Below are 24847 nucleotides of genomic sequence, written 5' to 3'. Positions count from 1 at the left end.
GCCTAGTCCAGAGGTCTTGAAAATTTTTGCTCAAATAGACTCAAAGAATTTACAAAACCCATATATCCCTTAATACCTTTAAGTTCATTTCTAAGAAAGTAATATAAATATTTTCATCATTTTAAATGGCTACAAGACACATAACCTTTAACTCTATTAGAATTATTGATATTTTAAAATAAAATGATTACTCTAATGAATGGAACAGAATAGAGAGCCTAGAAATAAACCCACACACTTATAGTCAATTAATCTATGACAGTGGAGGCAAGAATATACAATGAATAAAAGATAGTCTCTTCAATAAGTGGTGCTGGGAAAACTGGACAGCTACATATAAAAGAATGAAATTTAGAACATTCTCTAACACCATATACAAAAATAAACTCTAAATGGATTAAAGATCTAAATGTAAGACTAGATACTATAAAACACCTAGAGGAAAACACAGGCAGAATACTCTTTGACAAAAATCACAGCAATATTTTTTTTTGATCTATCTCCTAAAGCAAAGGAAATAAAAGCAAAAAAATAAACAAATGGGACCTAATTAAACTTAAAAGCTTTTGCACAGCAAAGAAAACCATCAATAAAAGGAAAGACAACCAACCTACAGAACTGGAGAAAATATTTGCAAATGATATGACCAATAAGGGATTAAAATCCAACATATATGAACTGCTCATATAACAACATCAAAAAAACAACCAACCCAATTAAAAAATGGGCCGAAGAACTGAACAGACAATTTTCCAAAGAGAAAACGTAGATGGTCAACAGGCACATGAAAAGGTGCTCAACATGGCTAATTATCAGGGAAATGTAAATCAAAGCCATAATGAGATATTACCTCACACCTGTCAGAATGGCTATCACCAAAAAGAACACAAATAACAAATGTTGGTGAGGATGTAGAGAAAAGGGAACCCTCATACACTGTTGGTAGAAAGGTAAATTGGTATAGCCACTGTGGAAAACAGTATGGAGGTTTCTCAAACACTAAAAAGAGAGCTACCATATGATCCAGCAATTCCACTCCTGGGGTACATATACCTAGAATATAAACACTAATTCAGAAACATACATGTTCATAGCAGCATTATTTACAAAAGCCAAGCAACTTAAGTGCCTAACAACAGATGAATGGATAAAGATGTGACATATATATGTGTGTAATATATATATACACACACACACATACACATACAAACACACAATGGAATACTACTCAGTATAAAAAAGAATGAAATTTTGCCATCTGCAGCAACATGGTGGACTTGGAGGGCATTATGCTAAGTGAAATAAGTCAGAGAAAGATAAATACTGTATGATATCACTCGTATGTGGAATCTAAAAAATACAACAAACTAGTGAATATAACATAAAAGAAGCAGGCTCACAGATATAATACAGAACAAACTAACGGTTACCAGTGGGGAGAGGGAAGGAGGAGGGGCACTATAGGGGCAGGGGAGTAAGAGGTATGAACTATTAAGTATAAAACAAGGATATATTGTACAACACAGGGAATAGAGCAAATATCTTCTAATAACTATAAGTGGCATATAACCTTTAAAAATTGTGAATCACTATATTGTACACCTATAACCTAACCTATATAATATTGTATAGCAACTTCAAAAAAAAAATTACTCTTAAAAATTTATCCAGTGTGAATATAGATACCATACTGATTGTTATCTACCATCATCCACATACACCCACAAGCCACATAAAAAAGTTCTTCTTCCCTTTATCCTTGAACTTGTGCTTCTGTTCTATTTCTCTTACAGAACTTTATCATGATGTAAAATGTTTTTACATCTGGTCTTCTTAGTGATCACCCTATCATATGTCTCCAAAGAAATGTTCGTCTTCAAATTGGTATTTAAATTAGCTTTATGTATCCAGGTGTTTAAAAAAACATCTCTTTGAGGTTGAGTTATTTATTTTAAATATTTATTTACTTTGTTTGTTTGTTTGTTTATTTAGCTGCGTTGGGTCTTCGTTGCTGCACACAGGCTTTCTCTAGTTGCGGTGAGTGGGGGCCTATTCTTTGTAGCAGTGTGGGCTTCCCATTGTGGTGGCTTCTCTTGTTGTGAAGTATGGGCTGTAGGCATGTAGGCTACATAGTTGCAGCACTCAGGCTCAGTAATTATGGTTTATGGGCTTAGTTTCTCCACTGCATGTGGGATCTTCCTGGACCAGGTATTGAACCTGTGTTCTCTGCATTGGCAGGTGGATTCTTAACTACTGTGCCACCAGGGAAGTCCTGGTTAAGTTATTTTAACTATTACTGTACCACTGATGAAAATACATATGCTTTGACAGCTTATTAAACCAAAGGTAAAATTTTATTGGAAATGCATTTTTTTAAAGAGATGAACAGAGCTTTAAAATATACTTGTTTACTTATCTTTAGAATAGCATGACATTGCTAGAATGAGACAGGATTCAGCATAAAGCCTACTCCTTTTCTTCATCTTTATAGCTATAGATGCTAAGAAATTTTGTTCATATATGTTCATTAAAATCTCCCTGGAAATTTAATATTAAATTAATCTTAATTTTTTAGGTATAATAAATACATTGTTATTATGTATTTTAAAAACATTCTTATTTTTGACTGGAGGAAAAGATGGTGGCGAAGTAGAGAGACGTGGAGTGCATCCCTCCCCACAGATGCATTGGGAATGCACGGAAGGACGCAGTAATTCTCACAGAGAACCAGCTGAACACCAGCAGACGGCCTCGGACACCGGATGGGACTGCGGGGAGCCCGACATAGCCAGTAGGGAGGCATCTACGAGGGCTCAAAGAGGGTGAAGCGGCGGAGCTGTGGCAGACGGGAGGGAGTGAGAAACATTCGGAGGGTCCGCAGCGCAGCTCAGCGTTCCCGGACCAAGACATCGATCCGCGGCTGAACGGAGGGTCCAGGAGCGGGAGTGTGGGAGCAGGAGAGCTGGTTCAGTGTGGGAAACATTGTTGCCGGTAGGGTGACGGACCGAGAGGACAGGAGGGAGGAGGCCCGCGGAGAGGAGTGCCCGTTCCTGAGAGCTGCCCGGCCATGATGGCTGCTGGAGGCTGCAGGCTCACTGGCGGCTGGGAGGAGCCACGCGCATAGCCTCTCTCTCTCTTTCCATGCCTCTGCAACAGGCAGTGGAGAGACGCCCTGCGGGCCACCTAAGGCTCTCAGGGATAACAAGCACCCTCAGGCACTCGGGCGGGGCTAGATTAAAACTCCTTGCAATGCCAGCAGCAGGGAGGCTGCCGAGAGAAAAAAAAAAAAAAAAAGAAAAGAAAAGAAAAAAACCCCAAGAGAGGCCCAACTCTAAGACTTTCTGTTTACGCCTGAGCCACCGGCGCCCTCTGCAACAGGCACCTCCAAGCCTGACTGAGACATCAGTGCGCCACTGCTCACTCCCTCCCAGGAGAAGGAGCCACTGTTGTACCCTCTCCCTCCCCACACACCGACGCTTACAGATGAACAATAAAGGAACCTCTGCTGGTCACAAAATAACGCAAAAAAACCCAAGGACAAGCAACCCCAAAAGTTTGGACAACCATGAGGAAACAAAGAAACACCATGCAGGCAAAGGAGCAAGAAAAAAACCCACAAGACCAAATAAATGAGGAGGAAATAGGAAAAATGCCTGAAAAGGAATTTAGAGTAATGATAGTAAAAATGATACAAAATCTTGATAACAAAATAGAGAAAGTACAAGAAACAGTTCATAAGAACTCAGAAAAACAAACAGCAATGGATAACAAAATAACTGAAATTAAAAATACTCTACATGCTATAACCAGCAGAATGACTGAGGCAGAAGAACGAATAAGTGAGTTGGAAGATAGAATGGGGGAAATAACTGCCACAGAGCAGGAAAAAGAAAAAAGAATAAAAAGATTAGAAGACAGTCTCAGAGACCTCACTGATAACATTAAGCGTACCAACATTCGAATTATAGGCATCCCAGAAGAAGAAGAAAACAAGAAAGGGTCTGAGAAAATATTTGAAGAGGTTATAGTGGAAAACTTCCCCAACATGGGAAAGGAAATAATTCACCAAGTCCAAGAAGCACAGAGAGTCCCATACAGAATAAACCCAAGGAGAAATACACCAAGGCACATATTAATCAAACTAACGACAACTAAACACAAAGAAAAAATATTAAAAGCAGCAAGAGAAAAGCAACAAACAACATATAAGGGAAAACCCATCAGGATAACAGCTGACCTTTCCACAGAAACTCTGCAGGCCAGAAGGGAATGGCAGGATATCCTGAAAGTCCTGAAAGAGAGAAACCTACAGCCAAGAATACTCTACCCAGCAAGAATCTCATTCAGATTTGAGGGAGAAATCAAAAGCTTTCCAGACAAGCAAAAGTTAAGAGAATTCAGCACCACCAAACCAGCCTTACAACAAGTGCTAAAGGAACTTCTCTAAGTAGGAAACACAAGAAAAGGAAAACACCTACAAATACAAACTCAAAACAATTAAGAAAATGGTAATTGGAACACACATGTCAATAATCACTTTAAATGTAAATGGATTAAATGCTCCAACCAAAAGACACAGACTGGCTGAATGGATACAAAAACAAGACCCTTCTATATGCTGCCTACAAGAAACCCACTTCAGACCAAGAGATACATATAGACTGAAAGTAAAGGGATGGAAAAAGATATTCCATGCAAATGGAAGTCAAAAGCAAGCTGGAGTAGCAATACTCATATCAGACAAATTAGACTTGAAAGTAAAGACTATTAAAAGAGACAAGGAAGGACACTACATAATGATCAAGGGATCCATCCAAGAAGAACATATCACAATGGTAAATATCTATGCCCCCAGTATAGGAGCACCTCAATACATAAGGCAAATGCTAACAGCTATAAAAGGGGACATCGACAGGAACACAATAATAGTGGGAGACTTGAACACCCCACTTACATCAATGGACAGATCATCCAAACAGAAAATCAATAAAGACACACAAGCTTTAAATGACACATTAGATCATCTCAACTTCATTGATATTTATAGGACATTCCATCCAAAAACGACAGAATACACGTTCTTCTCAAGTGCACACGGAACATTTTCCAGGATAGATCACATCCTGGGTCACAAATCAAACCTCAGCAAATTCAAGAAAATTGAAATCATATCAAGCATCTTCTCAGACCACAACGCCATGAGACTAGATATCAATTACAGGAAAAAAACTGCAAAAAAGTCAAACACATGGAGGCTAAACAATTCACTCTTAAACAACCAAGGAATCACTAAAGAAATCAAAGAGGAAATCAAAAAATATCTAGAAACAAATGACAACGAAAACACAACCACCCAAAACCTATGGGATGCAGCAAAAGCAGTTCTAAGGGGGAAGTTTATAGCAATACAGTCCTACCTTAAAAAACAAGAAAATGATCGAATAAACAACCTAACCTTACACCTAAAACAACTAGAGAAAGAAGAACAAAGAAACCCTAAAGTGAGCAGAAGGAAAGAAATCATAAAGATCAGAGCAGAAATAAATGAAAAAGAAAGGAAAGAAACCATAAGAAAAATAAATAAAACTAAAAGCTGGTTCTTTGAGAAGATTAACAAAATTGATAAACCATTAGCCAGACTCATCAAGAAAAAAAGGGAGAAGATGCAAATCAACAGAATTAGAAATGAAAAAGGAGAAGTCACAACGGACACCTCAGAAATACAAAACATCATGAGAGACCACTACAAGCAACTATATGCCAATCAATTGGATAACCTGGAAGAAATGGATACATTCTTAGAAAAATACAATCTTCCAAGACTGAGCCAGGAAGAAATAGAAACCATGAACAGACCAATCACAAGTATGGAAATTGAGGCAGTGATTAAAAATCTCCCAACACACAAAAGCCCAGGACCAGTGGGTTCACAGGCGAATTCTATCAAACATTTCGAGAAGAGTTAACACCTGTCCTTCTCAAACTCTTCCAAAATATTGCAGAAGGCAGAACACTCCCAAACTCATTCTACGAGGCTACCATCACCCTGATACCAAAACCAGGCAAAGATGTCACAAAAAAAGAAAACTATAGACCAATATCACTGATGAATATAGATGCAAAAATCCTCAACAAAATACTAGCTAACAGACTGCAACAGCGCATTAAAAAAATCATACACCATGATCAAGTGGGGTTTATCCCTGGGATGCAAGGATTCTTCAATATACGCAAATCAATCAATGTGATACATCATATCAACAAATTGAAGGATAAAAACCATATGATCATTTCAATAGATGCAGAAAAAGCTTTTGACAAAGTTCAACATCCATTTATGATAAAAGCTCTCCAGAAAATGGGCATAGAAGGAAATTACCTCAACATAATAAAAGCCATATATGCAAAACCAAAAGCCAACATTGTTCTCAATGGAGAAAAACTGGAAGAATTCCCCCTAAAAACAGGAACAAGACAAGGGTGTCCACTCTCACCACTATTATTCAACATAGTTTTGGAAGTTTTAGCCACAGCAATCAGAGAGGAAAAAGAAATCAAAGGAATCCAAATTGGAAAAGAAGAAGTAAAATTGTCACTCTTTGCAGATGACATGATATTATATATAGAAAACCCTAAAGACTCTACCAGAAAACTGCTAGCACTAATTGATGAGTTTAGTAAAGTAGCAGGATACAAAATTAATGCACAGAAATCTCTTGCATTCCTATACACTAACAACGGAAGAGCAGAAAGAGAAATTAAGGAAACTCTCCCATTCACCATTGCAACCAAAAGAATCAAATACCTAGGAATAAACCTGCCTAAGGAGGCAAAAGATCTGTATGCAGAAAACTTTAAGACACTGATGAAAGAAATCAAAGACGACACAAACAGATGGAGGGACATACCATGTTCCTGGATTGGAAGAATCAACATCGTGAAAATGTCTGTACTACCCAAAGCAATTTACAGATTCAATGCAATCCCGATCAAATGACCAATGGCATTTTTCACAGAACTAGAGCAAGAAATCTTACGATTTGTATGGAAACGCAAAAGACCCCGAATAGCCAAAGCAATCTTGAGAAGGAAAAATGGAGTTGGTGGAATCAGGCTTCCTGACTTCAAACTATACTACAAGGCCATAGTGATCAAGACAGTATGGTACTGGCACAAAAATAGAAAGGAAGATCAATGGAATAGAATAGAGAACTCAGAAGTAAGCCCAAACACATATGGGCACCTTATCTTTGACAAAGGAGGCAAGAATATACAATGGAAAAAAGACAGCCTCTTCCATAAGTGGTGCTGGGAGAACTGGGCAGCAACATGCAAAAGAATGAACTTAGAACACTTCCTAACACCATACACAAAAATAAACTCCAAATGGATTAAAGACCTACATGTAAGGCCAGACACTATCAAACTCCTAGAGGAAAACATAGGCAGAACACTATATGACATCCATCAAAGCGCCATCCTTTTTGACCCACCTCCTAGAATCATGGAAATAAAATCAAGAATAAATGAATGGGACCTCATGAAACTTAAAAGGTTTTGCACAGCAAAAGAAACCATAAACAAGACTAAAAGGCAACCCTCAGAGTGGGAAAAAAATAATTGCCTATGAAACAACGGACAAAGGATTAACCTCCAAAATATACAAGCAGCTCATGAAGCTTCATACCAAAAAAGCAAATAACCCAATCCACAAATGGGCAGAAGACCTAAATAGACATTTCTCCAAAGAAGACATACAGATGGCCAACAAACACATGAAAAGATGCTCCACATCACTAATCATCAGAGAAATGCAAGTCAAAGCCACAATGAGGTATCACCTCACACCAGTCAGAATGGCCAACATCACAAAGTCTGGAAACAACAAATGTTGGAGAGGGTGTGGAGAAAAAGGAACTCTCCTGCACTGTTGGTGGGACTGTAAATTGGTACAGCCACTATGGAAAACAATTTGGAGATTCCTTAAAAAACTACAAATAGAACTACCATATGATCCAGTAATCCCACTACTGGGCATATACCCAAAGAAAACCATAATCCCAAAAGAAACTTGTACCATAATGTCTATTGCAGCACTATTTACAATAGCCAGGACATGGAAGCAACCTAAATGCCCATCAACAAATGAATGGATACAGAAGATGTGGCATATATATACAATGGAATATTACTCAGGAATAAAAAGGGATGAGATGGAGCTATATGTCATGAGGTGGATAGAACTACAGTCTGTCATACAGAGTGAAGTAAGTCAGAAAGAGAAGGACAAATATTGTAGCTAACTCACATATACGGAATCTAAAAATGGTACTGTTGGACTCAGTGACCAGAACAAGGATGCAGATACAGAGAATGGACTGGAGAACTCGAGGTATGGGAGGGGGCGGGGGGTGAAGGGGAAACTGAGACGAAGCGAGAGAGTAACACAGACATATATAAACTACCAACTGTAAAATAGTCAGTGGGAAGTTGTTGTATAACAAAGGGAGTCCAACTCGAGGATGGAAGATGCCTTTGAGGACTGGGGCGGGGAGGGTGGGGGGGGGCTTGGGGGGGGCATCAAGGAAGGGAGGGAAGATGGGGATATGTGTATAAAAACGGATGATTGAACCTGGTGTACCCCCCCAAAAAATAAATAAATAAATAAATAAATAAATAAATAAATAAATAAAAAAAAGAAAAAAAAATAAAGAAATTACTAACATAAAAAAAAAAACATTTTTATTTTTTAGAGATATATATTTAAATATTTATAGGTTAAAAATGTCTGGGGAGGGAGCTAGACAGAGGAATGAAGGAAAAGTTGTAAATGAAATAAGACTGGCCAAGAGCTGCTAACTAGCTGAATGACAGGTGTATTATTTGCAAATTCATTGTCCTATTCACTGTACCTTTGCATATGTTTAAATTTTTCCATGATAAAAGTAAAAAAAAAAAAATTAGAGCTGCTGATTTAGTTCATTCAATTTATGGAAAATGCCTGCCATATAATCTAATTAGCAACGCCAGTCCTCACTGTCAAACCAATCTCTAAATGAAAGTCACTTTCTATTAGAGTTTGACCTCATTTTTTCAATTCAAATAAACGTGTTAACGTGTTTCAAGGAATATTATAAAAACCTCTGAGAAAAGTACAGATTATACATTGTAGGAAAGATTATTAAAAGCAGTCAAAATTAAATTAAGGTAATTTTGATAACACTGATTTATCTATTTTCATAAAATAGGTTATAAAAACAAGATAGTAAGGCAACATGCTCTTTACCTTTAGTGAACTTAAAGCAACGCAATGTAAAGAACAGCTAAAATAATTTATAATACAATAAGTATGATAAAAGACTTAATAGTCCATTAAATGCATGTGAATACTGAACACTGGTATCTGGCTTTTGGAGTAATTAAATTAAAATAGATTATAAAAACAAGAAATGACACAATTTCTTTCTTATTTCTTTAGACATACCAAATGTTTCCCTATGACTTTAATAAATGAGAAAAGTATATACAGCAAACAATTATTTGGCTCAGGAGCCAGCATGTAAATTTATTTTCTATCAATTAGGAGAAAGAAAATAGTAAACATTTCATATGACAAAATAAGATATTTGACTTTAAATGGAATTTTCTTGATATGATTTGATAAAATAGGTTTTAGATACATTGTAGAAAAATGCATACCAAATATGAAAGAAATTATGTAAAAGTTTTATCCATAGGTTTGGTAGTCCTTGAGAACATTCCAGTCACATCTGAAATAATCATCATGATCCAGAATTACATCAGCATGAAAAGTACCTTCCTTCCATTTAATTATGTGTCTTAGGGATAAAGTACCAACAATAGCTGAAAGGTCTGCTTTGTCAAATTTGGTGTTTCTTAAGGATGCTCTTTGCTGTGCTCTCCCAGGACCCTCTCTCAATAATTAAAGATTCTTTGACAGTAGTCAGGGAATGGAGGAGGCAAAGTCATTAAACAAAAATTGTCATTACTCCCACAACCCCACTCTAGCACATCTGAATTCAGAACATCTCAATGTGGATCAAAATGCTCTTTTTGCTGCCAAGCTTCATCTGAAGAGAAATAGGTATTATGAAAGAGGAAAAACTGGAAATTCTATTAGTTTCGTGTATCTGTGTTTGGTGCCCGATGGGTATTTACTCCTCAGGAAATGTATCATTAGTGAGATTTAGGAAGGGTAAAGAATATGGCATTCTTATATGAAGGAGGAGAAAGTTATAGTGAAAACAAGTACATTCTCAGACTCATCGATTTTAGGCAGGAATACCTATGAAACCTGAGGATCTAGTTGCTTAAATGATTTGTGCTTGCATATTCCTTTGCAAGTCTTTACTTATGGTAAAGAAACACAGCCTACTATGCAGTGCACCCAAAGATGGCCACATTATTTCCCATCCCACATGCTCTTTTACATTCAATTAAGGCATGCCCACAGCAACAGGCAGGATCCATAATCCTCAAATCCCCTAGAGTATTAGGTAGTTCTTTTATTAGAATGCCACAGAAGTAATGTTGTTTAACTGCCAGGACTGGGCCTTAAAGGGATCTCCAGCTTCTGTCTACACCTCTTGTATTGCTGCTTCTTGGAAAACAACCACTGTGCTATGAGAAAGCCTAAGCTAACCATGTTGGAGCACCACCAAAGGCCCTCTGTGACTGTAACAATGGTAATGGCTGTACAGAGTCGAAGGCAAGAGCACAGGCTTTAGAACTTGGAAGAGCAAGATTCAAATCCCAGATCTACCATTTATTTATACATTGCAAGCTTATAGTGGTCACTTAACCTTTGAATTAGCTGGCTCCTTGAGAGTCTCTTGAGCTACACAGCTTTCTGTTGTGAGAAAAATATGAGACATCTGATGGAAACTTTCACCTCCTGAGTTACTAAGTAGATATTTAAAAAAAGCACATAGGATTGTTTAAGATTCTCTTTCTTCTCATCCTTCCCCATCCAACCCCAAGCCTCACAGAGGACAATAAGCCGTGCAACCCAGGGGTATGCCTCTTCAGGAGGCACATGGTAAGGAGTAGGATACATGAGAGAAGAATGGGAAAAGAAGCACTGCTGAATAACAAAGTTACCCTGGTAAACACTTGATGGGTAATTCACTCACTCTTGGGCCTCTATATTCAAAGATATGGGACAGATCAAATAAATCTTTCTTTAAAAAAAAAACCATTTATTTACATTTATTTATTTATTTACTTATTTATGCACTGGGTCTTAGTGGCAGTAGGTGGGCTCCTTGGTTACAGCATGCTAACTCTTGGTTGCAGCATGCATGTGGGATCTAGTTCCCTGACCATGGATTGAACCCGGTCCCCCTGCATTGGGAGCACGGAGCCTTAACCACCAGTGAACTCCCCAGAGAAAACTTAAGGACCTCTCAGAAATAGCACCTTACGTTCATAAGAGAAAATGCGGAGATTTCTTTTAGCCATATTCTTACTTTGTCCAAATGTTCCTACCTCCATAGAGTATGCAACAGTAATGTTACACCTGAGAGATGTCCCTAGCAGCAGTAGGCAGTCTGAGGAGAAGCACAGGCCCTCATCTCTACTCAGAACTACTCTGGAATGCAGGAACTCATGCAGCTCAGAGCCTAGGTCTCCACTATGAAAAATCAAGTATTTGTAGGGTATTTTCAACAGCATATACATTTTTTTTTTTGGGGGGGTACATCAAGTTCAATCATCTGTTTTTATACACATATCCCCGTATTCCCCCCTTCCTTGACTCCCCCCCTCGAGTCCCCCCCCACCCTCCCCGCCCCAGTCCTCTAAGGCATCTTCCATCCTCGAGTTGGACTCCCTTTGTTATACAACAACTTCCCACTGACTATCTATTTTACAGTTGGTAGTATATATGTGTCTGTGCTACTCTCTCGCTTCGTTTCAGTTTCCCCTTCACCCCCCACCCCCTCCCATACCTCGAGTTCTCCAGTCCATTCTCTGTATCTGCATCCTTGTTCTTGAGCATATACATTTTTAAAACATGCAATAGGACTCTAATAAAAGAGAACTTAACATGTATTTTCAGGAATTATAAATTATTTTGATTCATTTTACCCTAAGTTGAAAAATATATACCAAGCTTATGCAACGTCTGCTCTAACTGTGCTTGTTTTTATTTTTCTAATTTTTATTGTGGTAAAATATACATAAAATTTATCATCTTAACCATTTTTAAGAGTACAGGTCAGTGGTAGTCTATGCTTGTTTTAAAATGGACTTTTTTTCAATACGTATGCAAATAGTAATAAAACAAAACAAAATGGGGACTTCCTAGATGGCACAGTGGTTAAGAATCTGCCTGCCAATGCAGGGGACATGGGTTTGATCCCTGTCCCAGGAAGCTACCACATGCCACAGAGCAACTAAGCCCGTGCACCACAACTATTGAGCCCATGTGCCACAACTACTGAAGCCCATGCGCCTAGAGCCCATACTCCACAACAAGAGAGGCCACCACAATAAAGAGCCCGTGCACCACAACAAAGAGTAGCCCCCACTCGCCACAACTAGAGAAAGCCCGCAGCAAAGAAGACCCAATACAGCCAATAAAATAACTAAATAAATTTATTAAAAAAGAATGGTTTCCTCTCAAAGAAGGAAATAAAATTTTGATATATGCTAACAGAACTACATTGAATTCAAAACACTTTTAAACATCACCAACATTTATGATGAACTATTACTGTCGAACTATTACTGGCACAGAAACTCAAAAGAAGCTCTCTTTCTGAATGATTACTGTAAAGAAAACACCTCTAAAAAATTGTAAGATTTAACTAAAAGCAAAGTGAGTAAATTTTGAGACTAATATCTTAAATTCACTTGGAAACAATCAAAATTTCACCTACATACAACACTGCCAACCAAACGTAACACAAAGCAGTGTGATAAATCACCAGGGAATTGGGGGTCATTTAACTGACTCCGCAAAAGCTTCTCGTAGAACTCCAGGAAATAAAATTATGGCTCCTTGAGTAACATGCCAGTTGAAATAATCACAGCACATACAATTCTAAGTTATCTGCGAAAGCTTTTCACATATTTCTCTGGCTTAATTTTGAAAAGAAAAAGCTTTAGGCGAGAAAGGAAAGCATCACTGAATTTATCTCTAGTAGCAAAGTTTCTTTAGGAAAAGAGAAAAGCTAGAAAACTGATGCTCTGTTTCTAAGGAAATACCAATAAAAAACTTCTTTCTTAAGTCCTAATAGATTCCTTTAAACAATGATGTTCAAAATATAAATGGTGTATAAGATGAGAAAGGGAGAGAGCTCCTAGGGAAATTACAAAAAAATATGAATCATCTCAAAGCTATCTTTTTCTGTTAAGATTATGAGTACTAATGCTGATTATAAAGTTAAAAGTTGTCTTGGTGATTATTTGTTTTTATTTTGGGTTAGAAATCTCTTAATTTTCATATTTTTTCTAAACAATAGATTTACATGACAAATATCATATTATTTCATTAAGATAAATATTTGCATTATTTTCTGTAATGCACCAGCAAACAAACAAAATCAGCAGTAAAAATGTAGGGTAATTTAATAAATCAGTCATTGGTTATAATGTGAGAAGACAGAAGCTTACATGGAAAAACAGGGATTTATTCTGTCTGAATTGAGATTAAATACCTGTATTTAAATAAAGATAGTTTTTACTGCTAATGGAGGAAAAATATCCACCCACATAAATAACAGTTAAAAATGGCTGCTTTCAGTGCCATTAATATTCCATTCAAAATACTCATGCAAATACTTATGAAGTAAATGGAGTATGGCAAAAGTACTTGTCTGTCACATACTTAATATATATTAATATTCCCAGGTATACTTGGGCCTGACCCAGTAATGTGTTTGAACTCAGTATATGAGTCATAGAAAATCTCAACAGACCAACATTACATTTGGCTTTGATTAAAATTATAGGTACAAGTGTTTTCACATCAATACGAAAAACAATATTCTGAATGCTTACGCAACATCAGTTTCAAACACCCTTTTACAGAAAATGCTCATTAATGATAACCTCACATCAGTGCAAAAACTGCTCTAATACTTAATAGCTAGGTGTTATTTCTAAGTAATGTGGCACATTATTACATTATATCAAGTCATTGTAAAGTGAGGCGGAGGTACAAACTGAAGCCTCACCTTTGTACATTTAACACACTTCACTTATCTCCGGCACCTCAGCAGATTTAGCACCCTTCCTGTCCCTATCAGATAACCCCCACTGTAGCAATTAAAAGAGATTCTTCTACCTATTACTGTTGCTGGCTTAGCTAACCATCTGCACCCTTACTCCAGCCAAACTGATCACGCTAGTTTTATCTGTGGGCAATCTCCTGTTTCCATGCCTGTACTGGGCCATGTTACAGCCTTAGGCTTTCCAACAAAATCCCAAGCGAGCAGTGGTTAAGAATCCTCCTGCCAATGCCAATGCCAAGGGGACATGGGTTCCAGCCTTGGGCGGGTAAGATCCCAACTGCCTCAGAGCAATTAAGCCCGTGTGCCACAACTACTGAGCCTGTGCTCTAGAGCCCTCAAGCCACAACTATTGAGAGTACGTGCCACAACTACTAAATCCCACGTGCCACAACTACTAAATCCCATGTGCCTAGAGCTCGTGCTCTGTAACAAGAGAAGCCACTGCAATGATAAACCAGCACGCTGCAACTAAGAGTAGCCCCTGCCTGCCACAACTAGAGAAAGCCCGTGTGCAGCAATGAAGACCAAATGCAGCAAAATAAATAAATAATAATAAAAAAAAAAATCTTAAAAAAAAAAAAATATCATTGTAAAATTTCCCATAAGATTAAGGTGCTAGCCAAATTTAATTAAATTTAGAATAATCCTGGGTCTGGCAAAAATAAGCATAACACTTTTTAAAATTGCAAAAGTTAGGTTAGAAAAAGATGGTGGCAAAGTAGAGGGACGTGGAATGCATCCCTCTCCACAGATGCATTGGGAATACACCAAAAGATGCAATAATTCCCACAGAGAACCAACTGAACACTAGCAGATGGCCTCGGACACCAGAAAGGACCGCAAGGATCCCGACATAACCGGTAGGGAGGCATCTATGATGGCTCAAAGAGGGTGAAGCTGCTGAGCTGTGGCAGACGGGAGGGAGTGAGAAACACACGGGGTCCGCACCGCAGCTCAGCGTTCCCAGACTGAGACGTCGATTCACAGCTGAACAGATGGTCCGGGAGCAGGAGCGTGGGAACTGGAAAGCTGGTTCAGGGTGAGAAAAATTGTTGCCAGAAAGGTGAGAGACCGAGAGGACAGGAGGGAAGAGGTCCACGGCGAGGAGTGCCTGCCCCTGAGAGCTGCCCGGCCATGAAGGCAGCTGGATGCTGCAGGCTCACAGGCGGGGGGAAGGAGCCATGGGCATAGCCTCTCTCTCTCTTTTGGCACCTGCAGCGGGTAGTGGAGGGACCCCTGTGGGCCTCCTCAGGCCCTCGGGCGGGACTAGCTTAAAACCCCTTGGAACGCCGGCAGCAGGGAGGCTGCCGAGAAAAAAAAAAAAAACCCTGAGAGAGGCCCAACTCTGAGACTTTCTGTTTACACTGGAGCCACCAGCGTCCCTCTGCAACAGGCACCGCCAAGCCCGAATGAAACAACAGTGCGCTACTACTCACTCACTCCCAGGGGAAGGAGCCACTATTGTACCCTCTCCCTTCCCACACACCAATGCTTACAGATGAACAATAAAGGAAGCTCTGCTGGTCACAGAATAAAAAAAAAAACCCAAGGAGAGTAGAAGGACACTTACAGCTGAGAATCTAAGGAAACAGAAATATTAGTATCAATTCTATTGAACTGGTCCATTCTGGGATCAGTTCTGGATTTTTTTTTTCCCCTTTATTAATTACGATCTTAGTCCTAAGGGATCTACAACTATTATAACATATTTTTTTTACTCTATTTTTTATTCCATTTTTTTTTCTACCTTTTTATATACTTCTATTTCTAGCTAACTTTTTGGTAGTACGGACTATATATCTCTCATACCTTCCTTTCATCCCTATCTTTTATACATTTCTATTCCTTTCTTTTTATTTGCATATTTCCAATCACACTACGCTCTTCTGTTCCCCTGTCTTCCATCCATTTTTAGTTTATTTTATCTTAACATACTTATAAGCAACACTATCAATCTGCTCAGACTCCTTGCTCTATTCTCCAGATGACGCATCGCCTTGGTATTTAATATTAGGTTTTCGTCTTTATCTTAGTTCTTAGTACAATTGTCTAATTTCATTCTGAGACTCTCCATTCTGTCTGGTGGTACTCTAGCTCTTTTTTATATTTGACCCTAGCTTACAAAATCTCCCTGGATTAGTGAAAGGTGTTGTTTGTTTGTTTGTTTTTGCTTTTGTTTCTGTTTTGTTCTGTTTTGGCTGTCAGTTTCTGTTGGGTTTCTCTCTGAATATCTGACAGCATACTGGGGTTCTTCTGTCAGGTCTTTCCAGAGCCTTATGTCCGAATGGATTCAGTAATTGTGTGTCTTATACATGTATGTGTTTCCTAGACTTAGTATTTGTTTAACCCAACACTCGGACATTAGTCTGAGACTTGGACAGTCTTCTATAAACACCTCTATTGCCAGGACAAGCAACCCCAAAAGTTTGGACTACCATGAGGAAACAAAGAAACACCATGCAGGCAAAGGAGCAGGAAAAAAACCCACAAGACCAAATAAATAAAAAGGAAATAGGAAATATGCCTGAAAAAGAATTCAGAGTAATGATAGTAAAAATGATACAAAATCTTGATAACAAAATAGAGAATGTACAAGAAACAGTTCATAAGAACTCAGAAAAACAAACAGCAATGGATAACAAAATAACTGAAATTAAAAATACTCTACATGCTATAACCAGCAGAATGACTGAGGCAGAAGAACGAATAAGTGAGTTGGAAGATAGAATGGGGGAAATAACTGCCACAGAGCAGGAAAAAGAAAAAATAAAAAGAATAGAAGACAGTCTCAGAGACCTCACTGATAACATTAAGCATACCAACATTCGAATTATAGGCATCCCAGAAGAAGAAGAAAACAAGAAAGGGTCTGAGAAAATATTTGAAGAGGTTATAGTGGAAAACTTCCCCAACATGGGAAAGGAAATAATTCACCAAGTCCAAGAAGCACAGAGAGTCCCATACAGAATAAACCCAAGGAGAAATACACCAAGGCACATATTAACCAAACTAACGACAATAAAACACAAAGAGAAAATATTAAAAGCAGCAAGAGAAAAGCAACAAATAACATATAAAGGAAAACCCATAAGGATAACAGCTGATCTTCCTGCAGAAACTCTGCAGGCCAGAAGGGAATGGCAGGATATCCTGAAAGTCCTGAAAGACAGAAACCTACAGCCAAGCATACTCTACCCAGCAAGAATCTCATTCAGATTCAATGGAGAAATCAAAAGCTTTGCAGACAAGCAAAAGTTAAGAGAATTCAGCACCACCAAACCAGCCTTACAACAAGTGCTAAAGGAACTTTTCTAAGCAGGAAACACAAGAAAAGGAAAACACCTACAAATACAAACCCAAAACAATTAAGAAAATGGTAATTAGAACACACATGTCAATAATCACTTTAAATGTAAATGGATTAAATGCTCCAACCAGAAGACACAGACTGGCTGAATGGATATAAAAAAAAGACCTTTACATATGCTGTCTACAAGAAACCCACTTCAGACCAAGGGATACATATAGACTGAAAGGAAAGGGATGGAAAAAGATATTCCATGCAAATGGAAGTCAAAAGAAAGCTGGAGTGGCAATACTCATATCAGACAAATTAGACTTGAAAGTAAAGACTATTACAAGAGACAAGGAAGGATACTACATAATGATCAAGGGATCCATCCAAGAAGAACATATCACAATGGTAAATATCTATGCCCCCAACATAGGAGCACCTCAATACATAAGGCAAATGCTAACAGCCATAAAAGGGGACATCGACAGGAACACAATAATAGTGGGAGACTTGAACACCCCACTTACATCAATGGACAGATCATCCAAACAGAAATAAAGACACACAAGCTTTAAATGACACATTAGGCCATCTCGACTTAATTGATATTTATAGGACATTCCATCCAAAAACGACAGAATACACCTTCTTCTCAAGTGCACATCGAACATTTTCCAGGATAGATCACATCTTGGGTCACAAATCAAACCTCGGCAAATTCAAGAAAACTGAAATCATATCATGCATCTTCTCAGACCACAATGCCATGAGACTACATATCAATTACAGGAAAAAAACTGCAAAAAAATACAACCACATGCAGGCTAAACAATTCACTATTAAACAACCAAGAAATCACTAAAGAAATAAAAGAGGAAATCAAAAAATATCTAGAAACAAACGACAATGAAAACACAACAACCCAAAACGTGTGGGACGCAGCAAAAGCAGTTCTAAGAGGGAAGTTTATAGCAACACAGTCCTACCTTAAGAAACAAGAAAATGATCGAATAAACAACCTAACCTTACAGCTAAAACAATTAGAAAAAGAAGAACAAAGAAACCATAAAGTGAGCAGAAGGAAAGAAAGCAAAAGATAGGTTAGATTTCTTGATAGATAAGATTGGGCTGCCAATCAAAAGTCACACAAATAGTCCAAAATGGCAACACTAATGTTTTTTTCACTTATACACCTAATCATATGTCTTTAACTTATAAAATTGATATGGCTAAATACATTTTTCTTACTTTAGTAACATATTAATGCTTGCCCTCATAGAGACGTATTCAGCTATCTGTTGTCTGAATCATGACAGTGCTAGCAACAGTCATCCTGACAATGCTCTTGACAGAAATTCTTTTCTGCTAATTTATATAACTTCATTTTAAATGTTATCAGGACAAACGCATCAGGACAAATGTGGGACACAAACTTGTTACCTATAATATGGTTAGCCACTATTGTTTAATCTGTAACTGAAGTTTAAATGAGAAATATAAAATAGCAGAGTATCACTCCAGTATGCTGTAGTATACCAGAGTATAATGTATAAAAACTAAAAGTAAATATGTCTTTGGGCAGAATGAGTTTTTAAAGAAGCATCAGAGAAAAAAAATGTGATAGAGAATTCAGAACAAATAAATAAGCTATGACATTATCACACAATATCTAGGTAGTTTTTACTTTTTCAATTATCTAGAATAGCTGTTTTATAAGTTTAAATTTCTAAAGGTCAAATCACAACATGTTAGAGATATTCCAAATACTTCTTTCACTAAAATGGAGATTACCATGAAATAAACCAGGCCAAAAGTCATCATAACATTCTCAATCACGTCTACCCAAGGCAAACAAGCAGGACTTGCCATGGTAGGAGTGGCCTGTGCCTTCTCCTGTCCCACCCACACTCAGTTCCTCCCAGACATGGCCACAAAGGCAAAGCAAGATCTCCATCCAGTTGGTCTCTAAAGCAGGATTCTCTTCCAGATATTTTTCAAAGTTTGAGGAAAAAACAGGTTTCTCATTAAAGATTCACAATAAGTCTTTCAAAGGTCACTATGACTAGCATAAAAACACTCATTCTTTATTGAAAACTTTAAGAAAAAGTGATAGGAAATGTGACAGCTTCACTTCAGAATAGCTCAAATTTTGACAATTTACTTGTCTTTGTGCCTGTGAATCACATTTCAGAAGGTAATCATAAAAATACACTATTTCTACAAAACACAGAAGGAAAATCCATTAGATTTATAATACCTGGGAAGACAGATTGATAAAGGTGGTACTCTGTACTTGCTGGAAAGTCAAAAAGAGTACAGTGTTCTGTACTCTTAAAATGTTTGCCTTATCAAATATCGAAAAAATTAACCAAGTTGAAGGTATCTCACAAAAAGTATCTTGCTATCATGAATTCTTGTATTAGGAATATAGTTCTTTTTAAGTGTAGAGGAATTATAATGGAGATCTTTGAACTACAAGATTCCAGACAGTTTTCCCTAAGAATAGCATTCTTGTATAATAAGAGAGTCCTAGTACACATACTGGTCATAGAGTATACATGGAAAAGTTTCCAGAGCTTAGAGAGAGAATGTTTACACTTTCAGGCAATTATTAATTGCTCATCGAACAAAGAAGGAACAAGGCTTATCAATAAACGTCTGGGAGCTAATATGACTAAGGTGGAGAATTCAATCAAGATGGCAGCTATTCATACTATTTAAATTAAATCTTTCCATTTCTAAAAACATATAATGAACCAATTTTTAAATGGGGACTTGCAAAGTTTGTATCTCTAATTTTCAGATGGATAAAAGGATTAAACTGGCTCTACACAGAAACCAGTTGCAGATCAAATGCACAGTGTTTGAGAAAGCTTATATGTTGACCAAATGCCCTTTTAAAAATCTTAAACAAGGATTCCCAATGAGCTGGGGCTTTTCCACCAATGGTTAAAGCAATCAGTTCACATAGATACACAGTCCCTCCAGCAGCAACATGTACAATTAATTACATGGATACAATCATATTTACTCACCCTCCTAATAGTATCTGTGGCTGGCTGGATTCATTTGTGATACCAAATATATCAGGAATTAGATCACCATTGAAGCTGGAAAGAAAACATTAAAAACATTAAGCAGTTATTCTATTAAATTCTCACTTCTAATTTAGTTTAAAAAAGAAAAAAAAAAAACTTTGAGGAGGTGTAGTAGACATACAACAGTATCTGTTGTAGTCAATGGAATGTCAGAAGTGACGTTTCACTCTGAGGCCAAAGCGTCTAATTTTTGTTTCTGGACTCTTCAGCCATCTTGGCAATGAGAACATGTTTCATATGGTCCAATCCACAGACAGAGGGGCCTGTAAGACACTGAGCGCTGGCAAAAGAGCCTATCACTGAACCACACTGGACATGCAGTGTAAGCAAGAACTTTTGTTGTGAGATTTTGATGTTGTCTGTAACCTCTGCATAACCTAGGTGGTCTGTGAGTGATAAGGAGACCATTATTACAGAATCATGACTCTCATTACTCAGTCAGATGGGCTTACGGAAAATAACCCACAAAAGTAATCCCTAGTTAGTATAAAAATTTATACCAGCCATTGAATATTGTAACAACAATGAAGAAGACACAATTATAAAAGAAATCAAGTTGAGCACCTTTAAAAAGATTAATCTGTGAATTAAAGTTCAGACTTCTAATGGTCACAGACCTACTGATGTATGACTATGATTTTAATAACTGTACAAAAAGCAGCACTGGAAACAAGAATGTGGCTGTACATTGTTTAGTCCCCAAAACGCTATCTACAACATTACCAGAATTCTAACAGAAATCTGGATTAACTTTATCCTGGTACATGACTCTACTTTGCGGAGATAAATGTTAATACTAAGGAAGAGTTGTAAAAAGGACAAAGTTTCTCCTTAATATAGAAATCTTTCTAAGTTACTAGAGGAAATCCTCTACCTTTCATATCTGTCAATCAATCACTAACAGTTTTATCCAAAAACAGTTATCTTAGTTCTCTGAGTAATGACATGGCTAGGATCAACAAAGATCCATCATGGACATATACAAAGCTATTAAAACAAAACCAAAAAGACAAATCTCTTCCTCTTTCCAAAATAATGAATTTCATTTTTCTCTTTCTTCCATCATGGCAAATGAATACCATATAATTAAGAGAACAGGCCCCCATCAGCTTTAAAGGGAGAATGAATTTAGAGTCAATACAACTTAGCAAAGTAGTTTCCTACGTGAAAGATTTTATTTTATAAGTTTAAAATCATTCAAAGGGAAGCAAGCACACACTTACTCCATAATTAGTGGTTCATCCTGAAAAGTCCTGTTGAGTATGGTCATATTGCTAGAATCTGTAAAAACAAACAAAAAAACAGAAAAAAAAAAAAATGAACAGGCATTTTATAAAATATTATTTTTGATATTTGTACTTAGGGAAAAATATTCTTTTATTCTTTTCAAGATTCATCTCTAAATTAATTCCAACTATTAGCATTAATGAGACATTATAAATCTAACTTAAATGGACATCAAATTTGTAAAGATAAACTATTGGGAGGGTTTATTCTACAGTGAAGACCAGCATTACAGTAACTTCTTTTTGAGTCTTCATTCTCAAAATCTCTTAGATGAGTCTTCTTTCTATACAATTTAGCACTAGGGCAGTTGACAACTAAGGTTTTGATGTAAAGAATCCAATATATTCAAAACTACTCGACTCTAAAATGTCCATGCCCTCCTCTCCTCCTCTGTCCTTCATTCTGGCTCCATGAAGGAGGTTGTCCACTTTAGTATAATTAATTGCCTTTTCAAATAAGACCTGAGGTTCTGTGGGTTGATATGGTAGACTGACTCTCAACCTCTACTCTAAACTTTTTGTGATTTCCTGTACTGGTGAGACTAGAAACCAAAGATAGCATTTCTCAGTTATCCTTGCATCTAAGATTTTAAATAAAATGTAGCCTTGCTAATTAGATACACTGTGAGTTTTGCAAGGCAGGAATGAGGTGAAGGCTGTGTTTCCACCATTTCTGCCTTAATGTCTGATCAGTGAATTGTAAGTACTAAGAGGCAGCGTGTAAAGCATTCAGTTTGCTGGTGCACAAGTGTCATTCTGGCACCTGTTGTGCAAATGGCCACTTTCTGATGGTAAAAAGGCTGTAGCTTCTTTGAAGGCTTTGAGGATTGTTCCTGAAAGTTCAACCCATTGTGTGTTCTTCAGCCACCCAATAACTCTGTAAAGCAAAAAAATCCTTTAATAAATCTCTCTCTTCCTTAAGCTAACAGTGTGGATTCTGTTCCCTGCAGGTGACTGCAGACCAGTTCCAAGTTGAAAAAGAAGAATCAGAAAACAGACTTTTAAAAAGTTTTTAGAGACAATTACTGACACTCAAGAACCGCATTTTTGAACTGATTTCTGAACATTATTTTTGTTACAATTACCTAAGAATACCAAGCATATTTTTCCTGTAATATCCAGTGATAAATACTAAAAACTCTTAAAACAAATTCACCTAATGTTTGATTCTGTCCCCAGAAGATAACAGCTCCTAATTCACCGCTGGCAAGATTTTGGGGAAGATATGTCAGAAGAACATCCATTTGTGAATCTCCATCATAATCCCCCGGGACTACACTTGTTATCAATGTACTGTAATTGCTAAAAGAAACAAATATTTTAATAAACAAACATTCTAGAAGAGCTATAATAGAAAAGGATACCTCTATATTTACATCATACAAAAATATTTTTAATGCAAAATTAAAAAATTCACAGAACTGAATTCATTCTCTTCTTTAATAGCTTATCATCCTTCATGTATGTAGGCCTCTTTGGTCTATGAAGGAATTCAGGATGAATGCATACAGTCTTAAGAAACAAGAAAAAGCTGAAATATTTATTAAGAGGAAGCACAGTTTTATGTTCGAGCACTGACTTAGTCCTTTCCCCTAGTTCTTTTGTCAGAGATACCAGGACATACAGATGGTGTTTATACAAATGGAGGAAGGACTTCCCTGGCGGTCTAGCAGTTAAGAATCTGCACTTCCAATTCAGGGGGTGTGAGTTCGATCCCTGGTTGGGGAACCATGATCCCATGAATGGTCAGAGAAAAAAAAAAGAAAAGAAAAAAAAAAATGGAGGCTCATTATCAACTGCTAAAGCACTGAGGAGTATCACTGTCTTTTTAAAAAAGACATTATAAATTACTTAATTTTGGATTTTAATGCAGATTTGAAATTTACAGTGAAAACTAAATAGTCATTTTATTTCTGAAAGCCTTTCAAGATTCACAGTGAAAAGTAAGTTCTTTCTGACCAAACCTGGCAATACACTATCAAAACATACATACCTAATTCTACATTTTTAATAATAAAATGTTCTAAAATGGTTTGTATTAACTTTGAAAACTTAACAAAACATTCTGGAGTCTCGTCATAATGTCGTCTGAGTGACCCAATGAAAAAAATAGGCCTTAAATTCAATTTACATTTAATTCTACTTAAGAACAAATAGTTTCCAAATAGTCTATGGATAATTATTTTCTAAACGGCATCAAGAACATAAAAATATATATAATAGGTTTTACTTAAAGTGAAAATGAGGAAAATACTGACAATAAGAATAATTAAGAAAAATAACATAATAATAGCTCTATTTTAATGCAGCTACTTACTGTGTCTCAGATATTATATCAAGTGCTTAATAACTATTATCTGATAATCTCCATCACCTGAAATAGGTATTGTTATTCTCACTGAACAGACCAAGAAACTGAGGTTTGGAGTGATTAAGCAGCTTTCAGTATCAAATAGCTAGTTAAATGGAATAGCTAGAATTCAAATTCAGTTGTGTTGGCCTCTAAAATCGATCCTTATTACGATAAAATACTTTTTGTAATGCCAGTTTCCTCAAAGAATTCCAGCAATACTTTAACCTTTCCATGAAAAATAGCTGGTCTTTATAAATGATGATGTAGCAAAAGCACATGCAACTATGCAGCAAGCCGTATCTAAGCGTATACGTCTGTATGTGTACCTGTGTACGTATGCATGTGCAGTCATACATATGCTGCACGTACCTGGCAGTAATACTTGTTCAAATAAATTCATGATTGGGGGTCAAAAAGTATCCTGAAATAGACAGTAATATATTACAAAGGACTGGGTGGGAACTTAACCTGATCAGGTTTTATTACTAAAATTGCCCTGCTTCTTAATGGCCATAAAAATAGTAATTAGAACTTTAAAAAATAACAGATTGACACAT

General features: G+C 37.0%; 1 protein-coding gene across 3 annotated transcripts in view; it reads right to left on the bottom strand.

Annotated features, from left to right (window-relative positions):
- Nucleotides 1–24847, bottom strand: part of ITFG1 (integrin alpha FG-GAP repeat containing 1) — a 307662-nt gene that overhangs the window by 276611 nt on the left and 6204 nt on the right. For all 3 annotated transcript variants that reach the window (XR_009049769.1, XM_057713043.1, XM_057713042.1), the window contains exons 3-5: nucleotides 23094–23239; nucleotides 21875–21932; nucleotides 20589–20663 (exon numbers count right to left, since the gene is read on the bottom strand). Coding sequence is in view for 2 of the 3 variants with exons in the window: in XM_057713043.1 (XP_057569026.1) it covers nucleotides 20589–20663; nucleotides 21875–21932; nucleotides 23094–23239 (279 nt within the window). In the remaining variant the exon portion in view is untranslated. The remainder of the gene's footprint in view (nucleotides 1–20588; nucleotides 20664–21874; nucleotides 21933–23093; nucleotides 23240–24847) is intronic.

The sequence above is a fragment of the Hippopotamus amphibius genome, chromosome 16 (assembly GCF_030028045.1).
Source record: "Hippopotamus amphibius kiboko isolate mHipAmp2 chromosome 16, mHipAmp2.hap2, whole genome shotgun sequence".
NCBI classification, from domain to species: Eukaryota; Metazoa; Chordata; class Mammalia; order Artiodactyla; family Hippopotamidae; genus Hippopotamus; species Hippopotamus amphibius.
This window is presented reverse-complemented; position numbering and strand designations above follow the sequence as displayed.